The 22,774-nt window shown below is 40.2% G+C and overlaps 1 protein-coding gene across 3 annotated transcripts; it reads left to right on the forward strand.

The window, feature by feature from the left end:
* The first annotated feature begins 549 nt into the window (after window positions 1–549).
* On the forward strand, window positions 550–20,387 carry LOC308083127 (signal transducer and activator of transcription 1-alpha/beta-like). 3 transcript variants are annotated; one of them, XM_080425279.1, is made up of 24 exons: window positions 550–629; window positions 2,413–2,543; window positions 2,836–2,980; window positions 3,206–3,295; window positions 3,808–3,894; window positions 4,290–4,368; window positions 6,484–6,578; window positions 8,090–8,241; window positions 9,234–9,353; window positions 10,252–10,344; window positions 11,006–11,065; window positions 11,163–11,177; window positions 11,876–11,978; window positions 12,422–12,454; window positions 13,875–13,958; window positions 14,324–14,422; window positions 14,865–15,014; window positions 15,802–15,834; window positions 16,046–16,122; window positions 16,604–16,746; window positions 18,221–18,391; window positions 18,942–19,002; window positions 19,672–19,735; window positions 20,015–20,387. In XM_080425279.1, the coding sequence occupies exons 2-24, from the start codon at window positions 2,413–2,415 to the stop codon at window positions 20,084–20,086; spliced, it is 2,157 nt and encodes a 718-aa protein (XP_080281405.1). In that variant the 5' UTR covers window positions 550–629; the 3' UTR covers window positions 20,087–20,387. The 3 variants fall into 3 exon arrangements, with proteins under 3 accessions (XP_080281405.1, XP_080281407.1, XP_080281406.1); XM_080425281.1 differs by having other exon boundaries at window positions 18,945–19,002; XM_080425280.1 differs by having other exon boundaries at window positions 14,865–15,006; window positions 15,797–15,834; window positions 18,939–19,002.
* Window positions 20,388–22,774: the final 2,387 nt, after the last annotated feature.

Below are 22,774 nucleotides of genomic sequence, written 5' to 3' on the forward strand. Positions count from 1 at the left end.
TGTGTGTGAAACATTTTACAACACAAATCTTGTGTTGTTTCTAAAGTGTAGTTGCTTAGTTGGGCCTTGCTTCCTTTTTTTTTATTATTATTTAAACCGGTGGTTCTCAAATATTTGGTCATGGACCCCCACTAATCATTATTTGTCCCATAAGCATCTATTATACAAATTACGTCATGCACATAATTCTAAATTCATTAAAATTCCTAACTCTGACTGAGGAGTCTGGGATATAGGTGGGTTATTGAGTCTAATGATCATTACATCCTGAAAAAATAAAGGTTGTTAACAGCTTATATGGACAATCAAAATCAGTTGGAAATATTTCATTTTGAAGTCATAATCAAACTTAATGTTGATATGGCACACTGACTATCAAGAAAATGAAAACATGGCACTTCATGTGTTAAAAAGGTTTTCGACCCCTGATGTATACATAGGTTTTAAAGTGGCTTCTTTTGGGTTTTGTTTTCCTAGACCTGGCTGGTTGCTTGTTTCTCTCGCAGAATCTGGCAACACAGTCAGTACAGTATATGCATTTGTGTACAGTGTAGCCTACGTGAACTTCAGCCATAGGTAGCTTGTGACAACTATACAACTACACACCACCATCCATTCATCACACTAAGGTAATAACATGAACCACTTTATGCATTATTCATGTATTTATAGCTGTTGTTTGTTTCATGGAATGTGTTCATTTTGTCAGTCAAACACCCTGTATGTAGGCTAGTGTAGAATCCATCTACCTTCACACCTTCAATCAGTGCTTGTTGTGTCACAATGTCAAGTGCACCCCTCACTCATCTGTCTGAAATCTTTATTGGGAATGACGTGGTGGGAAAAGTACTCATTTTTTTAAAAGTATCAATACTGCAATATAGAGATACTCTGTTACAAGTAAAAGTCCAAAAATCTAAATGGACTTGAGTAAAAGTAGGAAGTCAAAATGTACTTAAAGTGCCAAAAGTTATATTGGATTCTGGACCTAATGCATGGAATAAAGCAAACTAAAATCTCACGACTGAAAAATGTAATGATGTTTAGGTATTATCATTCTAAACCTATGTTGCTGCTGTTCTACATATAGCCAGCCAGTTGAAGAAATGAAATCACAGATTTAGGCTTTAACCTTTGCTTTTATTAACGTTCTGAGATCATTTGTGTTTATGGAATATAGGTTTCTAAACATGATATTCTATTGCTAGTTTGACCACTTCAAAGACTCTTTAATCTTAAAATAACTTATAACCGAAAATAGCAGATCTACAAGCTCACAGACGTGTTGTGAGCTTGTAGATCTGCTATTTTCGGTGTGCAACATGCTCCCATAGAAGACATGCTGGCTTCTATGGAATCCAAATGACTGAAATCATTCGTGGAGACTGAGAACTTTAATCCATGCACATGACAAATAGGATTCAAGTGTGGTCCGGGGACCCCCAGGGGTCCTTGAGGGAGTTCCAGGGGGTCCCCAGCAAAATGGTTTTGTACAGTATGGCATTAAAATCAGTTAAACCACTTTAACCCCTATCAGCTATTTGAAAATAGACGATCTACAAGCTCACACGCTTCACTTCACAACGCCTTGTGAGCTTGTAGATCGGCTATTTTCAAAAGATCTTGAACTTTTTGGGGGGGAAATCTTTGAATATTTTTTGAAACATTATAACGACACTACCTAGATAGATAGGAACACAGTCCAAAATGGCCTTTTTAGGCTTGGAATAGCATTTTTAACTGTGTTCCTATAATTATAACTGCCATTTGCCCCCAGTGCTTTGTATATGTGAACTGACCACTGGAACATGCATAAAACTACCTAATGTGATGCCCAATGCAGTATACATGTGTCTAAATGTCTTTTTGGAAAACTCACTTTCTTAAAAGCTCAAGGTTCCAAAAAGGCCTGTTTAGGCTTAGAATAGCATTTTTGACACATGTATACTGCATTGGGCATCATCACATTAGGCAGTTGTGTGCATGTGGGCATACAGTGGGTCAGTTCACATCTGAAAAGCACTGGGGCTAAATGGCAGTTATAACTATAGGAATACAGTCAAAAATCTATTCTAAGCCTAAAAAGGCCATTTTGGAACCTGTCAGTTCCACAAAAAATAAGCCATTTAGACACATGTATACAGCATTGGGCATCAAATTATGCAGATTTCTGCATTTACAGTGGTCAGATCTAAAAAGCCCTGTGGGCAAATGGCAGTTATAACTAGTAGTATTCGTAGGAACACCGTCAAATTACACAAATCTTGTATATGGGGGTCCCTGGCACACGATCCTTTCAGATGGGGGTCTGCAGAGAAATACATCTCTATGTGGGACCAGTCTGCACTGGCCTAATAATGCATATCAAATCGTTGTTTGTTTTTGGTTTGTTTGGTGTAATGTCATTCCTAGATGGCCCAGTGGGGGGCGTTGCAGCATCTAGATTCTGCACAGCAGGAGCAGGTGAATCAGCTGTATGAGGATGTCAACTTCCCCATGGAGGTGAGACACTACCTGTCTCACTGGATAGAGAGCATAGACTGGTAAGTTATCCCTGTCTCACTGCATGGACATTCTAGAATGGTAAGTTATACCTGTGTCAGTGCATGGAGAGCCCATAGACTGGTATTTCATGCATATACAATAATCTGAACATAATTTATATTGTTTACTTGTGTTATGCAGGGTTTTGTGACTACAGTACAAATACATAACTTCTATGTTATGCAGGGTTTTGTACCTAAACATCTGTGTGGTCTACAGGGCTTTGAAAGCAGAGCGTGAAAGCACAGCCCAAAGTTATTTAATAATAATAATAATCATAATGTTCTACAGGGGTTTGGCAGCAGAGAGTGAAAGCACAGCCAGAAGTTATTTCAATCAACTCCTGCACCAGTTGGAGGCTCTGCGGAAAGGCTTTGTCCTGCAAAACAACATTCTGCAGAAGCCCAATTTCACCAGGATTATAAGTGACTTGCAGGTCATTAAGATGTTATAACTGTTATTACAGTAGATAGATGTGTAATAACTGTTATTACAGTAGATAGATGTGTAATAACTGTTATTACAATAGATAGATATGTAATGTGTAACTGTTATTACAGGTAGATGCGCAGGGGGGGTGTCTTATATATATATATATATATATGTATATATATATGTTTTTATTGTATTTATTTATTTACATTAAACATACATGTTGTAGAGATGTTTCCAGGAGTATCCAGTCTACATGGCCTCCATCATCTCTAGATGTCTGACGGAGGAACACAACATCCTGTCTGCTGCCACACAGGTCTGTCTGTCTGTCTGCCTGTCTGTCTGTCTGTCTGTCTGTCTGTCTGTCTGTCTGTCTGTCTGTCTGTCTGTCTGTCTGTCTGTCTGTCTGTCTGTCTGATTTGAGTCAATCCTACTGTAAATCAAACGGGTCAAAGCATCTAGCTAGCTGCTTAGCAAAAATGGAAATTCTAAAATATGTTCTAATGATATTTTACAACAATAGATGTTCAGCCTGCCACAGAGTTTAAAATACCAGATTTTCAGGCTGCTAGGGCCTTCACGCATTCTGCTTCGCTGCTCTATGCAGACTCTATGTATAGCATTCAGGAGGTGTAGTTCCAGACTCTATGTAGCATTCAGGAGGTGTAGTTCCAGACTCTATGTAGCATTCAGGAGGTGTAGTTCCAGACTCTATGTAGCATTCAGGATGTGTAGTTCCAGACTCTATGTAGCATTCATCAGAGATTGTAAAATAGTCGTCTGGCTTCAGAGACACCATGGAACTTGTAAATCTATTCTCCCCCTCAGGAGAACGGTGTAAACAGGGCCTCCCCCAGGCTGGAAGCAGGACAGCAGATGGACGACACAATCACACAACTGAGAAAGCAGCTTCAGGTCAGACATTTGATATACAAGCTCATAGCGTGTCACTTTGTGCCACGCTATGAGTTTGTAGATGAATGAATGCATTTTTTTATATGTAAATGTGTGCAAATCTTTGAAAATAAATGTTTTAAAGCAAACATTTTTTACTCAAATATTTTCTTCTGGGGGTCCCTGGAACAAAATATTTTGAGATGGGGGTCCGCGGCCAATTACATATCATTTTGGGGGTCCTTGACATGAAAAAGTTTGAGCACCACTGATATATAGCAACATATATTTTTCAGAAAACAGGATTTAGAATAAATATTTAGAATTGGACTTTAGCCCGCATAATCAAGGATTTTTGCCCGCGTTTTTCTGGAGGTTCTATATAATAGCAATAATATTTTGTTTTCTTCATACAGGAAGTAGAGTTGGTGTTGAAAGCTCTGGAGGTCAAACAGGAGGAAGTGGATTTCAGGATGAAAAGCTTCCAGGATCACGGTAAAAAAAACAACAACAACAACAACAACAACAAAAGCATGTTTCTATTACTTTATAAAAAGGTGATTGTGTGCCCATCTTGTACCTGTATTTAATGCAGGACATCAAAGCAAGAATCAAATCAAAGGTTAAAACATCACACTGGTTAAAAGCTCCCAAACAATTGTATTAATCCTCCATTAAGACTGGGAACGCATCTGTGTCATTTTAACCCTTGCATTGTGTTAGAAAACTGCATCCACTTGTGGTGTTAGCGGGTCAAATTTGACCCGTGATTTAAATCAGCCCAAAATACAAAAAAAAAATCGTATTTTCATTATGTTTTTTCTCCCACCTCATAGCTGACGTGTAATGCATTCATATCCATGTAAACACTTTTTAAAATATTATGTTGGGTTAGGGCTAGGGTTTCATCTTTCAATATATCTCGTTTTCTATTATAAAAATGTTAAAATTCACTCATTAAATTTCCTATAATGAAGGCAATGGATAATGATGTTATCTAGCTATAATAGAATAATTAAGAATAATAATTAGAACACACTTAAAAAAAAAAAAAAAATGTTTTCGTTTTTTAACTTTAAAAAAATGTCAATATTATTAAAAATAGTGACACTAGTGGTGTTAGGGTCCGGAATGACCCGTATACCATAGATATAAAAACCATAGAAGGTAAAAAGTCATTTATTTTTCATAAACTCAAACTTTATTTTACTCAAATTTAACGCAAATGCTAATTGAGGACAAGTCTCTCTCACTCTCACACATGTAAACATTGAATATTGACAATTTGGGGGGAATTGAGCCACACTTCTCTTCCGGGTCATTTCGGACCCTAACACCACAAGTGTCACTTTTTTTATAGAGACCATCAGAATTAATTAAAAATTATGATAAATAATTTTGTTGCGTTAAAATGGCTATTTCTGAGGATATCATGAAGCCTCGTTCCAATAAAGAAATGTAAAGGGTACTTTTTACCTATCTAAACTTGAAAACGGGTAAAAAATTACCCTAACACAATGGAAGGGTTAAGATTGTTCTGGCTATTCAAAAATAGCAGATCTACAAGCTCATAGCGCGGCACTTTTGAGGGTCCTTGACATGGAAAAGTTGGAGCACCACTAATATAGCAACATACTCTTAGGATTTAGAAAACATTTTTAGATAAGTATTTGGCCACGGACCCCCATCTCAAAATGTTTCGTTCCAGGGACCCCCAGATGCAAAGATTTGAGTTACAAATGTTCGTTTAAAAAATATATATATTCAAATATTTTCACACATTTTCAAGATTATTCATATGTGTAGCGACATCAACATCTACTTATCGTTGCTGTCGGGCAGAAACCTCCTATCTCCGTATTTTAACTTTTTTGTGATTTTTGGTAAATTAACGCCCTACTTGATCATACTACAGCGTCACACAAAAGCATCAAAAGTAGCAGATCTACAAGCTCGAAATGCGGCACGAAGCGACGCATTTTGAGCTTGTAGATCTGCTACTTTTGATATTTTTGAATTTGAAATCCTGAAAAGTAACAGTTTTGGACATGAGGTTTCCATCCGACAGCAACGTTGTATTACATTCACATTGAAGCTAGTCCAGTGGTGGAAAGTAACTAAGTACATTTACTTAAGTAAAATGTTGTGGCATTTGTACTTTACTTGAGTATTTCCAATGTCCGATACTTTTACTTCTACTCCACTACATCTCGGTTTCCAAATATTATACTTTTACTCCACTGCATTTATTTGAAATCTTTAGTTTCTAGTTACTTTGTAGATTTTGATTATTATTACAAAACATTTCAACCCTATGCATTTCGGCCATTTGAGAATAGCAGATCTTTTGGTACTTTAAGTACATTTTGATGCCAATACTTTTGTACTTTTACTCAAGTACATTTTGAATTCCCACCACTGGAAGCTACAGCACATGATGTATTAATTTAGACATTTACAGTACGTGTGTGTGTGTGTGTGTGTGTGTGTGTGTGTGTGTGTGTGTGTGTGTGTGTGTGTGTGTGTGTGTGTGTGTGTGTGTGTGTGTGTGTGTGTGTGTGTGTGTGTGTGTGTGTGTGTGTGTGTGTGTGTGTGTGTGTGTGTCCACAGTGGAACAGCTGAATGGCTCCGCCCCTCCTGAGGAATTGCAAAACGATCAACGACTCATCCAGGCTGAGGTTGACTCCCTGAATGCCACCAAACAGGTGTGTTTTTGTTTGTTTTAAGCATCTACTTTTGAATACTTAAAGGAGCACTTCGCCCATTGTCAACCTATCTTCATATAATTGCTCCTCACTAATGCTCATGTGTGTGCCATATTTCATCCCACGGGGGAAATTCAGTTTCAGCTTCACCCAGCTGATGGCTGCCCACAGAGGAGTTTGGAGGGGGGGGGGGGGGCAGTTAGGGTTTCAGTGTCTTCAGTGGCTTCAGCTCAGGCTCTCTAACCATTCAGCTACAACTTGCATTATAAGACGGCACCATAGACCGCCGAAGTCTGACGTCATTTACACATCCTTTGTTTGTCTACCTGGTTCGCAGTTTTCCACCCCCGTTCTGAATCCCATAGACGTATTTAATATCGCGTCAAATAAGAACTGTGTTCCAAAAATAAACAAATGACCCCGGCGTGTTGACTCTTATGGATATGAAGCATCAACTGACGGTGAGAAAACGCTAATGTTACTTCCGCCGAATTAGTTACATTTTCGCCAGAAACAGACTGTATCAAATATAAGTGACTGACTATCATAAACGATACAGAACCCCCTCCCTGACAATAACGCCGACACGCGGTGTTTATTTTTGGACCACAATTCTTATATGAGACGATTCTAAGATGACCCAATGTTATTCTCCATAGAGAAATTACTTCCGCAAACCTGGGGATGAACGAGTCACGTCAGGACTTCGGTGCTCTATTTCTGTCTACTCACTCTGTCTCTCATTGGTGGGCTGTGGAAAGTTCAGAAGCCTGCCTACCAATGACATCATCAATGAGGAATCAAAGCTAAAAGAAACTGCAGGATTTCTATTGCTGGAAAGTTAGCATGCTGTAATAGAAGCCATTATTCTCACATCAATAACAAAAAAAAAATCGAAATTGAAATCTTGTTTGAAATGACCAAACCTGCCTACTGATGATGTCACTGGTAGGCAGGTTTCTGAACTGTCCACAGCCCTCTTCTGAGACAGCGAGTAGACAGAACTTGTGCCATCTTATAATGAGCATTGGGGATGAGTGAGGACCAATTATTTAAAGATGAGGTTGAGGTTTTCAGGTTTAAAATGGAAGAAGTGGTCCCTACATATCTACTGCTATTAAAAAAAAAATCATGATTCTTTTTTGCCAATCTTTGGATGTATATATTATTTAAAGCGCACATTTTGTACTCAAATCTTTGCTTCTGGGGGTCCCTGGAACAAAGTGTCCTGGACAGTGGCCAATACATATAGTTTTGGGGGTCCTTGACACGGAAAAAGTTTGAGAACCACTGACATAGCAACATACGTTTTTTCAGAAAACTGAAATTTTTAGAATCGGCCTCAGGTCTTAATGGGTGAAGTATTTTTAAAGGCAAGTACCCCAGTACTTTAACTCAAGTACAACCTTAACCCTGAACAGGAGTAATCTGTACTTTGACTCGAGTACTGACGTTGAGTAGGCTACTTTGTCCACCTCCAGGTGATTGCATTATTTCTGTTTGTCCTGTAGATGGCAGTACAGCAGATTGTGAACGTTCTAAACTTGGCTGAGCCGACGGTTCAAACCCTGACGACAGTGGAGCTGCCTCAATGGCGTCGCAGGCAGCAGATAGCCTGCATCGGGGGTCCAAATAACACCTCACTGGACCAACTGGAGACATGGTACCCTAACCCACACTCTAAAATATATGGTTCCCTAACCCCGTACCCTAAGATACATGATACCCTAACCATGTACCCTAAAATACATGATACCCTAACCTTATACCCAAAAATACATGATACCCTAACCCTATACCCTAAAATACATGATACCCTAACCCTTACCCTAAAATACATATCCTGACCTAACCCCTTACTCTAAAATACATGATACCCTAACCCTATACCCTAAAATACATGATACCCTAACCCCATACCCTAAAATACATGATATCCTAACCCCATACCTTAAAATACATGATATCCTAACCCCATACCATAAAATACATGATACCCTATCCCTACACCCTACAAATAACCCCAACCATCAGATCCAAAAATGTGGTACTAAGATGTGATGTCAGAGAATGGTCTAGCCAACACCAACTCAGGACTCCTGAATCGCTGCCCTCCACACCCTCCTGTCTAGCATCAGGGTCTTGAGCTCTGCAGTGTTGCTAGCTTCAATGTCACTCTGCAGTGTGTCTGCATAGGTGGCCCACCACCTCCTACTGGCTCCACTGTCACACTGCGGTGTGTCTACGTAACGTAGGTGGTGCGACTCTTTCCCCTCCTGGCTTTGCCCTGGGTTGGCTCTCACTGTGTGTGTGTGTGTGTGTGTGTGTGTGTGTGTGTGTGTGTGTGTGTGTGTGTGTGTGTGTGTGTGTGTGTGTGTGTGTGTGTGTGTGTGTGTGTGTGTGTGTATGTGTGTGTGTGTGTGTGTGTGTGTGTGTGTGTGTGTGTGTGTGTGTGTGTCCTGACTTTGCCCTGGGTTGGCTCTCACTGTGTGTGTGTGTGTGTGTGTGTGTGTGTGTGTGTGTGTGTGTGTGTGTGTGTGTGTGTGTGTGTGTGTGTGTGTGTGTGTGTGTGTGTGTGTGTGTGTGTGTGTGTGTGTGTGTGTGTGTGTGTGTGTGTGTGTGTGTGTGTGTGTGTTTGTGTCGCTCGCTCTACAGGTTCACAGCGGTAGCAGAATTGCTTCAACAGTTGCGTCGGCGTCTTCAGAACAACCCTTCCTGTGTGCAGAGCAACGCAGAGGAATTCACCCGACAACTGCTGAAGGACCTTCTGGAAAAGTACCTTGTGTTTATTACAAGCACACATAACTACACACACTGGAATTATGCATTTATTCTGAAATCGTATTAGATTTTGGTGCATAACGAACTGGCCTAGTAGGCTACAATTTACAAAAATGTGCATGCATAGTGCCTCCTCCTAACAGTAAAACACTGACTGCAACCTGTCCACAAGAAATTATGCAAAGTAACCCCTCTAAAATATCTTGAGGTTGAATGAACTGAAACCAGCGCACCCCAAAACAACAGGTTTGGGGACCTGTTGGGAATTGATTACGTGAAACAGTCACCTGTGCGTCCAGACTCCAGTCTCAATGTTTGTAAACAAATAATTGGTCACTGGCTTCCTTTAAAACAGCCGTTATTTTATATGTTGATTACATTACATTACAGTCATTTAGCAGACGCTCTTATCCAAAGTGACTTACAATAAGATATCTGATGAATTGACCCCAATGGAAACAAGACCGCAAGGACTTTTTTGGTGTTATCCTTTTAGACAAAGTGTTTGACTGTACTCGTGCTGTTTTTACATTTCTGTCTAATAAAATATTGAATCAATCAATCAAAAGTCTATAGGGCACATGCATGGTGTAATATTTGCTTTGGTTTCAAAATATTTTTAAACTAATGCAATGTAATTATTGGCGGTTCTGGACCTATCCTGGGCACCACACTCCCTCATTGGTCCACTCGGGAATGATGCAAGTCGTGAACAATGCATGCCCCACCCAGTTATGCAATACCCATTGTACCTGTTGTCAGAGTACCTGTTGTACCAATCTGTCTGTATGGGTCCCTTTTATGACCATATATGGAGTTCTGTGTTAGGCATGTCCAAATATGGAGTCTAGGCCGGTCTATGATTATTATTATTATTATTATGTATTTTCAGTGCTCTGGTGGTAGAGAAACAGCCCTGCATGTCATCTCTGCCACATCGACCGCTAGTTGTGAAAACTAAGACTCAGTTCTCAGTTAAACTCAGGTGAGTTTCACACATCTGGAAACATGTATGATTACTATAAATGTTTCCAGATGTGCACACTATATAAACACATCTGGAACTATAGACCTATATACACTATATACACATCTGGAAACATCTACAATTTATATAGCCCTATACACATACAAGTTTAGGAGTTAGGAGGTTTTGTTCATCATTGATAAGAACAGCTGAATGGACCTCCAAGCTCACAATGAGGTTGGAGGTCAAAAGGGGGCGGAGCCTGGAGTCAGCAAAACCAGCTCCACCCTCCTTTGCTGGTTTAGCAGAAAGTTTGAGGTTAGCTGGTTTTGTCAGAAGCGCTTTTTAATACTTTTCATTGGTTCAATATGTTTTTAATCAACACACAGACGTAAATGGTGTTCAATAGCACTGATTTATGGGGGAAAAAATGCAAAAGCGGAAAAATGGAGTTAGCTGGTTTCTGCCCGACAGCAAATCGTCAAAGCTGTCGGTCAAACCACCTAACTCCAACTCAGGTTGCATTTTTTTATGTTTTTGTCTGACTTCGTCATTTTAATCAATGATGGACATAACAACTATCTCCACATTCACTGGTCAAAAACCTCCTAACTCCACTTGAGCTGTATTTGGGTACATAGTACATAATCTGTACATATAATCATTACACTGTCTTCAGGTTTCTGGCCAAGCTCCATGAATTCAGCTGTCTTCTCAAAGTGCAGCCAGTTTTCCAGGAGTAAGTGAACAACAGTCTACATTATCATATTTTATTTTATTAATTATTCATGAAAATATTGTTTTCTAATATGTTATTTGTGTCTTTTTATCCTCAGCAGCAGTGTTAAAGGGTATGTCTTTTTATCAATATTACTACTACTACTACTACTACTACTACTACTACTACTACTACTACTACGGGTAATAATAATAATAATAATAATAATAAGGGTAATAATAATAACAATAATAATAATAATATGTAACTATCCTCTTCTACCCCGGATTTGAACCTGGTTTCCTGCTATTAAGTGCTGACATTTTTACCATTGAGCTAATAGAGCCTGCCTGCTTGCTCGGGGGATAAATTGAATCTTGACCATCAGGTCAAAATTTTTGTCAGATCCTGTGTCTAGGTGAGACATGACCTTTGACACGATCTATGCAGGGAGACAAAATACAACCACAATAATTGTATAAGTTATATTGTATCAATATACTCTACCATACAGATTGTATAAGTTATATTGTATCAATATACTCTACCATACAGATTGTATAAGTTATATTGTATTAACATGCTCTACCATACAGATTGGACAAAATTACATTGTATTCATTAAAAAAAGTGAATACATATATATATATATATATATATATATATATATATATATATAGTTTTTCAACATCAAACATTTGTTGAATACAGGGGCATACATATACTGCTATTGTATTGCTTTAAGTGTGCTTTAAGTGTGTCCAGATTGTTAACTGATTTACACACAAATTAACCGTTACAAGTGTAATTAGATTCCTTAAACATCCCCAGGTTTCGCAAATTTGCCTTCAATGTTCAAGATGGAAAAGACCAAAGCAAAGTCCTGGATCTGGAGACCCCTAGTGGTGGACTGGTGGCAGAATTCGGACTCCTGGTGAGAACAACGAGATACGACAAAGTTTCAAGTAAACAAAGTGTAGCTAAAGCAGTAGAAAGGAATAAATTAAGCACACACACCCCCCCACACACACACACACACACACACACACACACACACACACACACACACACACACACACACACACAGTAATTCTCTCATCTGTCCTGTATTATAATGATGTTATTATGACATTTGATATAATGTTATACCACTGCTAATGCACCTTGGCTTCACTAATTATAGGAATGCCTGAATATAAGTGTGAATCTACTGTAAGTGTGAATATAAACTTGAATAAGTGTGAATGTAAGTGTGTGAATGTGTGAATATGAAGAATATTGTAAAGTGCCTTTCAGTGGTTGGAAAAGAGTTAGAAAAAGTGTTCTATAAATGCATTCCAATGATCAATAGTCATTACTCTGTGTTTTTTCCTCTAGTCACTCAAGGAGAAAAACAGGAGGTCTACTGAGGTATGATGTTTTAACCTTACAACCAGGGGTCATCGCCATGCTGACTTGTGGTGGACATTTTGGTCAAAATTCAATTTATGCCACAGACATACAAAATGAGTAGACAATACGGGTCCATTTGGTTACATTTGTACACTCTCAGAGTCAAGGGGGTCCTTGCAAATAAAACATTTGAGAACCACTAGTACTTTTTGTTGTTGTTTTAGAACCACTGTCCTAGTGGACTCCCACTCCTGCCATAGTGACGTAGTAAATCAGTGTCATACATATTCTGAAGAAAACCTGGAGACTGTCATTCATTAATTGGGTCTTATGATCAAAATAAGAACATTATAATGGTGTGTAAAAAAGAAAATCGAAAATTTGCCACGGACGAGACCAAGTCTTTGCCACAGACACATCGATTACCCTAGCTTTGCTTACACAACATTTCAATCCCACTCACACCTCACAGGTACGCTAGAAATCTAATGTATAACTCCTTTGGCTAAAATCTAATGTATCACTCGGAATGTGTGTCCGGGAGGAAAATATTCCCAGAAACGCAGTGGCAATCCACGTCGTTAAATACCCGCAGTTCAGTCGCTTTTACTTAGGAAAATAATAATTCACTGGCAGCGACAGAATAAACAAAGATTAATTACATAGATTAACTTTTGAAAGTTACGTTTATGCCTGCTGTCTGCAGCCAGCGTCTGTCTCCATGTGCCCAGACGCATATCGATCTCATTGAGGAGCATAGACAAGACGAGGGAAAGTGCGCTCCATTGGGAATGGTAACTAAGAGATCTGATGTGTAAAATGTAATCTTATTACAAAACGCCATTCGTTTTGAGCCACACGCACAGGCGTGGCTGTTTGCAGCAGCACACAGACACATTGCTCAGATGAATTACAACCGATAAAGCGAGGGTTATTGGGATTAGACATTTAGAGGTTAGGTTTATGGGTTCGGATTGGAGTTATTTTAAATACAGTTTTTGCTTTGCTAGGTTTTGAGCTGACAGTGACAGTGATCCCATTATAACTAAAACAATGACGCATCTCCAGGTGGTCTGAGGTGTGAATACCTGCCCTGCTTGGGGGAGAGTGAGTGAGAGCGGTCAATCTAACCGAAAATGTACGTCCGGGATGGTATCAAAGTGTCATATTTTGTTGTTAGAAAACGTTTCAGAGGAAAAAAAAGATCAATTGGATTGAATATTTAGGAAAAGTCATGGAAGGGGAACCTCTGAGAGCTTCCTGAGCAAAAACAATTTACTTAACAATCTCAAATTCGTCCGAGCTGACCCCTCCGACATGCAAGGGTTAATACCTATGTCATTACACCCTCCCACTATACAGAGCCTGGCCAATTATTAATCCCTCCAACTGCGGAGCCTAGCCAATCATTGACAGTCTGCCATCCTTTTTTTTTCAGGGTCCAGTAGGCGTCACAGAGGAACTGCATGTCATTACGTTTGTCACTCAACTGCACAAGGACGGCTTATTGGTCAACATACAGGTGAGGATGATGATGGTATAAAGACATAACATTACATTAACCATAATGCATTGTGTTGTAGTCCTCCAGTCTACCAGTGGTAGTGGTATCCAGCAGTAACTACGTTAACCACAATGCATTGTGTTGTAGTCCTCCAGTCTACCAGTGGTGTCCAGCAGTAACTATGTTAACCATAATGCATTGTGTTGTAGTCCTCCAGTCTACCAGTGGAAGTGGCTACCACTGTTCTGCCGGTGGTAGTGGTATCCAGCAGTAACTATGTTAACCATAATGCATTGTGCTGTAGTCCTCCAGTCTACCGGTGGTAGTGGTAGTGGTATGGTATCCAGCAGTAACTCCATTAACTATAATGCATTGTGTTGTAGTCTTCCAGTCTACCAGTGGTAGTGGTATCCAGCAGTAATCAGGTTCCGACAGCCTGGGCCTCCATCCTCTGGTACAACATGATGGACCCTGAACACCAGGTTATTATGACGCACACACGCACGCACGCACGCACGCACGCACGCACGCACGCACGCACGCACGCACGCACGCACGCACGCACGCACGCACGCACGCACGCACGCACGCACGCACGCACGCACGCACGCACACACACACACACGCACACACACACACACACTTTGTCATGTTGTCCGACTATGCTGCATTATGTTTGCATGTCACATTGTGATATTTTGCGTAGACGAGTCAAAACTACACCAGATTGATAAATGCTGTGCAAATTAAGACCTGCCATTGTGTGTTTTGTATTTAAGGACCTGTCATTGTGTGTTTTGTATTTAATGACCTGTCATTGTGTGTTTTGTATTTCAGGACCTTTCATTGTGTGTTTTGTATTTCAGGACCTTTCATTGTGTGTTTTGTATTTCAGGACCTTTCATTGTGTGTTTTGTATTTTAGGACCTGTCATTGTTCGTCAGTCCTCCTCCAGTACCATGGCAGGTCCTGTCAGATGTGTTGAGCTGGCAGTTTGAATCCATCAGCAGACTGAGACGAGGACTCGACCACCTGCAACTAAACACTATTAGAGACAAACTGACCGGTCTGTCTGTCTGTCTGTCTGTCTGTCTGTCTGTCTGTCTGTCTGTCTGTCTGTCTGAATGAACACACATGATATAATGAGACACTTGTGAAAAAGACAAGGTAAACACATACATAGAATGCAGAGAGACAGTGTAGTGTCTCAGTAAACTAGGATCACAGGTAAACCAAGAACCTAGCATCAGTGTAAACAATATACTATGAAAATAATACTCTCTCCATTGAAACTATAGGCTACCAGGTAAACGATGAACCTAGCCTCAGTATAAATAACATGTTACTTAAATAACATTCTGTTTTGATTGATTGAATGCTTTACTAACAGTTTGCAAATAGTACAGAGGTACAATTTCACAATGATTGTTAAAAGGATAACACAAAAAACCCTAGGGGCTTGTTTCCATTGTGGTCCTGTGTATTCATTCATTAATCAAGAACATGTAAAATTATGATACCAGGTAAGCAATGAACCATCTGTCTAAACAAGCCTAAGTAACACAAACATGAGTACAAATGACCATGGTAAGTCTGCATGGTTGTCAAGACTAGGTTAAGATGAACAACAGTCACAGCATGGACACTATAGACAAGACCGGAAACATATAGACACAGGAAACACAAGAACAGTACTTCAAAATAAGGTACATATCATGACAATAAGATACATATCATGACGCTGACTTGTGCCAAGTTTTGATTGGTTCACAAAGTGCACACACACTGTTATTGGACTCCAAAGTTGTGCTGTTGCTATAGCAACCAGACAGTGATGTTTGTTTACATTCTTACAGATGAGCCTGATGACATCACCTGGAGCCGCTTCTGCAAGGTGGGTGTCTGAATAAAGGAGCATTTGTGTGTGTGTGTGTGCGTGTGTGTGTGTGTGTGTGTGTGTGTGTGTGTGTGTGTGTGTGTGTGTGTGTGTGTGTGTGTGTGTGTGTGTGTGTGTGTGTGTGTGTGTGTGTGTGTGTGTGTGTGTACAGAATTAGGGCATATGGGTTCAATTAACATATTTCATTTATATTTATGTTTTTGTCCAGAATGAGGGCGTGTGGGTTTGGCTCGACGGAATCCTGGAATTGATAAAAAAATATCTGCTGGACCTCTGGGATGCAGGGTGAGATACTGATTATTATTATCATTACTATTATTAGCATAAGAACGGGACACATACGTGCGCGAAGCGCGAGCGATTTTTTAAAAGTAATTAATTAAACGACCATAAAGCAACATTAACAACACACTCTACCATCCTTCAGTGGTGGAAAACTTACTCAAATGTTTTACTTATGTAAAAAGTATCAATACTGCAATGTAGAAATAGCCTACTCTACTCCAGGATCCATTCTCCTCCTACAGACTACGGTACTTAACAGGTTACACTTGGACCATTGTTATGCCGGAGATGGCAGCTTTAGCTTTGTAAAAGGTGTGAATGGGGCGTACAGTTCTTGTCAGGATGTTCAAATATGATTATTTTGGGGGGTCACAGCCTGAAAAGGTATGGTTTGCCTGGCCGTGGATGCAGCAGCGGTGTTCGGGTAGATCATGGCATGTAAATTAAATGAGTACATGTTACTTTCTATCAATGGATTCAGGTGCATCATGGGATTTGTGAGGAAAAACAAGGCCCGGGCCCTGTTGATGGACAAAGCAAATGGAACTTTTCTGCTTCGCTTCAGTGACTCTGTCAGAGACGGAGCCGTTAGCTTCAGCTGGGTGGAACGCAGCCACAACGGAGGTACTGCGTTCACACGTGACTTTACAACTAGAAACTCTTAGAAACACCACACGGTATACATATACACATATATTATAGTATTATATACATACAGTACACAGCACTGGACTTACAAACACAACACTCAATCTAACACACGTGCACACTAAAGTGCAACACCACACCAACTACACACAAAGTGTTTGCACATCAGCAGCTGAATCATCTCAGGCTCATAAAAGGAGGGGAACAGGAAACAGACTCTGGGCAGAACGGAGGGGCAGAGGATCAGAATCAAACTTTGTCACATCACATTACAAGTAACATGGGTGAAATTTCCCAAACATTTTCTAGATTTTTCAAAACATTTCAAAAATAGCAGATGTACAAGCTCACAGGGCGGCACTAAGTGACGTGATGTGAGCTTGTATGTCTGCTATTTTTGAATAGCCAACGCTAAAATCTAAAATGACACAGATGCTTTCCCGGTTGTAATGGGTTAAAGGTAGGGTAAGTGATATTTTTTGGTTAAAAGCTCTAGAGTGTTTGTTCGGTAATAGAGGTCTCCCCGTCTCTCTAGCTCTTTCATAAACAGAAAATTCATTTTCAGGTAGGTGGCAAAAGTTCAGCCAATCAGAAGAGAGTACCGATTTACAGTGGTCCAGTTCCAATTGTTTCTGCTCATTTCTTTGTGTCATAACTTCCAATTGCACTTGTTTAATCTGTATCCTGTCTGCGTTCTCTATCCTGATTGGGTCAAATTTGTATCCCGACCTGAAAATGCACTTTCTGTTTAGTAAAGAGCTGGAGAGACATGCAGCCTCCTGTTACTGAACAAACACTATATAGCAATGAGTACTATCAGTAGAGCTATTTAACACTTATGTAAGAGTGAAATTCAGCCACAGGGTATTGTTCTGTCTGAAATAACCAGTGTTCAGTATAAGAGTTCCCGCTAGGGGCGCTGTGGAGAAAGCTAGAGAGTGGAGAGGGGAAAGGGGAGAGAAGAAGAGAGTGAGCGAGAAGGAACACAGCTTTATTCATTCTTTGTTGTTTACGTCTGTTGGACTGTACTGTTTTGCTACGAGAGGCTACAGTAAAAGTTATTGAGGAGAACCTACAGTATACTGTGTCGAACTGAGTCTATTCAGCACCAACACCCATGTCTTGATTGATTGATTGAATATTTTATTAGGCAAAAAATGTAAACAGCACAATTACATTTATAATACTTTGTCTAAAAGGTCCGTCCAAAAAAGTCCTTGCGGTCTTGTTTCCATTGGGGTCCTTGGTATAGCTTACACTTATTTTAACCTTTCATTTTGTCAGAGCTTCATTTGATTGGCTTAGCAGCAGATTTGAACAGGAAACACATGTGGAGGCGTCACACGTGTGTTTACGTGCATTGTGCTGCATGCATGGATGGCCTTTTTCTTGTACTGAATGTATCTGTTGCTGTGTGCGTGTGCGTGTGTGTGCGTGTGTGTGCGTGTAGAAGCCACAGTGCGTGCAGTGAAGCCGTACACCAGGAAGGAGTTAACAGGGGTATCCATGTCAGATGAGGTTTATAACTACAAGTTCCAGGGTTCCACTGTTCTGTCCAACCCTCTGCTCTACCTGTACCCAGACATCCCTAAAGACCAAGCCTTCGCACGCTTCAAGTCTGGTACTGTACTTCATTACTCGTTGTTTCATTCGTATACTTTTTATACTCTCAGCTCACATCAGAGCTGCCCCCACCCTAACCATTTTTAAAACCACACTCAAAACTCACCTTTTCAGCCTCGCATTCCCTACATAAAAACCCAACCCCTGCCCCTACCTTTTGTTTTGCTGACCTTTCTTTTATAGTTTTAACCTTTTTAACTAGTTCTTTCCAATAAAGTTTTTATATTGCTCTTAAGCAACTTTGAGTATCTAGAAAAGAGCTACATGCATAAATCGTTTGTATTATTATTATTATTATTAATTAAACGTTTTTAAATTAATAATTCATTATTAAATGTTTGACTCTAACTTTACATCACATCTAGACTTTAAGAATGTCTGTTTAAAATGGTTAAAAGTTCAATTTCATCTGGACGTTAAATGGTTAAACGTTTCATTTCATCTGGACTTTAAATGGCTAAAAGTTTCATTTCATCTGGACCAATAGGAATGTATGTTTCATTTCATCTGGACCAATAGGAATGTTTGTTTCATGTTTCTCCCAGCAGAAGCTTTGCCGCCACTGCTGAAGGACGAATACCTCAGCAGAACGCCCTGTCACATGTCCTTGTAAGTGACATCACAATGATGATGTAAAAACTGTCTATTAGGGATGTCCGATATTATCGTCCGATATTATCGTCCGATATTACCATGAAAATGTAATATCGGAAAAGATCGGTATCAAAAAAATAAAAAATAAAGTTCTTACTGTATGGTATGTGTGATATGAAATGTGAGGTTACCATAATCACAGTAATCCTTAATCATATTCCATTATATTCAAGGACTTTTGTAGAGAAATGAGACAGACTCCACTTTCCTAATTAGAGCACTGCAGATGGCAGGTGTGTGTGTCTGTGTCCAGCTGATGCTCGTTAATGTTAAAGGCATCATATAGGCATCAAAGCAATTATATGCTTCTGCACTGTCAAATAGGCCAACATCTAATCTAAGATTAGTGGGACTCATTCAATTGAACACCAGTCCCGGGATTCACTTCATTGAAAACCTAACAACATCACTGTATTATATGAGATTTATTAGACATTATATTGATATTATAGCTATTTTATTATATATGTGATGTTACCTGACTTTTGGTGAAAAAGCCTGCATATATTGGTATCGGTTGATATCGATATAGGAAATTAGGAGTTTGACAATATCGGAATATCAGATATCGGTAGAAAAGTCAATATTGAACATCCCTACTGTCTATGTCTTCCTCGTCCACAGTGATCCAACTCCTCCACCTTCTCCACCTCAACAGGACACCATCCCTCCCCTGCCTGAAGGCATGGTATGTTCCACCACCCTTCTAATTATGCTTCATGGTTTATATTATTATTTTTATTATTATTATTATTATTATTATTATTATTATTATTCAATTCAAACTTTATTCCAGACACTCAGGGGGTCCATAGAGTACATAAAAATAATAGACAAAACACATAAAATAAATTAAACAGTTAAAAAAACATAAAATCATAAATAGAGGCTGACTCTCCAGTAAATCCATAGAGTGCCTTAAGAGATCCTCACTTGTGGCTAATTATTATTATTGTTATTATTATAGATGTGGACTTCTACTGACAGCCTGCCTGGTGTGGATGAAGACTCTCCGCTCAGCCTCATGGTGGCGATATAACAGGCCGATGTAAAACATTTGGGGCAGAGGTTCCTCTCTCGCCTCCAGTGTGTGCATAGTTTCACACTGAACGGTCAAACTGTGCCAGAGATTAGCTGTACACAAACAGACGGACACACGGACGGACGGACGAATGGACAGGGGCGAAGACATAGTCTCGGCCACGCCTTCGGCCTGGTGGAGACGATTACATTTTACAATTGAGGCATTTAGCAGACACCAGCTTTCTTGGTATTAAGATACAACTCATTAAATGCATTACTCTGTACTCTGTACTCTCTTTCTCTCTCTCTCTCTCTCTCACTCTCTGTCTTGTAATACTTAGTCCAGACCCAAGTCACATTGTCTTGTGACTTAGGCCTTTGCACTTTGAGGTTTGCATAAAATAAAAAAAGAATACAATGTTTTATTATTATTATTATTATTATTATTACTATTATTATTATTACACTTATTATTATTATTATTATTATTACCCTTATTATTATTATTATTATTATTACTTATGCAAAATCTGCATATTACGTCGGGCCATTTAAGATCTTTTTCCGGATTCTTTTTCCCTCTGGGACACCCAATCTACACTGTGAAATCATCAGTGTTAATATCCGTGTTAATAGAACTCTGAGATTGTACACTCAGAGTTGTCACAGATCTGTAAGGGTTCATTTGGTTCCATTTGTACACTCTCTGAGTTACAGACACGTAAGGGTCCATTTGGTTCCAATTGGACACTCAGAGTTACAGATCTGTATGGGTCCATTTGGTTCCATTTGTACACGCTCAGAGTTATAGAACTGTAAGTGTCCAATTGGTTCCTAACGTATGGATATTTTTTTCTTATTCAGAAAGAGCTGCCAGGCAAGAGGAGAAGAGGAAGGCCAAAGAGTAGGTTTATTTATGGATGCTGTGAGAGAGGACATACAGGTGACACTGACAGATAGGACATGCAGGTGGCAAAGAGGACCTACAGGTGACAGATAGGACATGCAGGTGACAGAGAGGACATACAGGTGACAGAGAGGACATGCAGGTGGCAAAGAGGACATACAGGTGACAGATAGGACATGCAGGTGACACAGAGGACATGCAGGTGACAGAGGACATGTAGGTGACAGAGAGGACATGCAGGTGGCAGATAGGACATGCAGGTGACAGAGAGGACATGCAGGTGGCAGATAGGACATGCAGGTGACAGAGAGGACATGCAGGTGACTGATAAGACATGCAGGTGACATAGAGGACATGCAGGTGACAGAGGCCATGCAGGTGACAGAGGCCATGCAGGTGACAGAGGCCATGCAGGTGACAGAGAGGACATGCAGGTAACAGATAGGACATGCAGGTGACAGATAGGACATGCAGGTGACTGATAGGACATGCAGGTGACTGATAGGACATGCAGGTGACTGATAGGACATGCAGGTGACATAGACGACATGCAGGTGACAGAGAGGACATTTACGTGACTGAGGACATGCAGGTGACAGAGAGGACATTTAGGTGACTGAGGACATGCAGGTGACAGAGAGGGCAAGCAGTTGATAGAGAAGACATGCAGGTGACAGAGGACATGCAGGTGACAGATAGGACATGCAGGTGACACAGAGGACATGCAGGTGACACAGAGGACATGCAGGTGACAGAGAGGACATAAAAACGACAGAGGACATGCAGGTGACAGAGAGGACATAAAAACGACAGAGGACATGCAGGTGACAGAGAGGAGATGCAGGTGACAGAGAGGACATGCAGGTGACAGAGAGGACATGCAGGTGGCAGAGGACATGCAGGTGACAGATAGGACATGCAGGTGACACAGAGGACATGCAGGTGACAGAGAGGACATGCAGGTGACAGAGAGGACATGTAGGTGACAGAGGACATGAATGACAGATTATGATACCAATCACATTGCCATGAATGGAATACTTTGTATGTTAATTTATTTAACCCATACCGAGCAGTGCGCGTTCGAGTTACACTAAGTCATGTAAGCTATTCCCTGTGAGACTCGGGCGGACTGCAGTGTGGATCCCGTGCCACCACGTTAATGAAAGATAGCCTGGAGAGAACTTTAATGGATGATGGCTGGTGTGTGTTGGGAGGGTTAAATGTCTGAAATCCCGGTGGGCATGAAAAGGTCCAAACTCCCGAAAATGCTCTCGCACAAGCGCTCGTATATTTTGAAAATAGCAGATCTACAAGCTCACAACGTGTGGTGATGCGATGCGTTGTGAGCTTGTAGATCTGCTCATTTCAAATAGCCAATGCAGCCAGATCTGCAATCTTATCTGAATAATTGTTAAAGCAGTTCGTTTAAATGAGTTTATAAAATGTAATATTTTCACAGGGATTATTTATTTGTGTGTTATATATACATTTTGGAGTGGATACATGTGTCTAGATGCCCATCAGACGGTCAGACAATGCTGCTCCGCAGGTCTAGGATGGAACAAACGGGTGTAGCCAAAGTCAACAACTGCCTCCGACCTGATGTGAGATCTGAGCGGGCCGTACACTAAAGTCAAAGTCAGGATATATTGATAAATGCCGAAAGTTGCGGTGATCTCACCGTACGCCCATTATTTGGTCTACACCGCGTTGATAAATGAGGGCCAATATCTCTAGAGTCAATAAACGAAACGGGTCTTTCAGATTTTTCATATTCCATCCTAATTGGCTAAG

Source organism: Gymnoscopelus braueri, assembly GCF_963280865.1.
Source record: "Gymnoscopelus braueri genome assembly, chromosome: 3".
NCBI lineage: Eukaryota > Metazoa > Chordata > Actinopteri > Myctophiformes > Myctophidae > Gymnoscopelus > Gymnoscopelus braueri.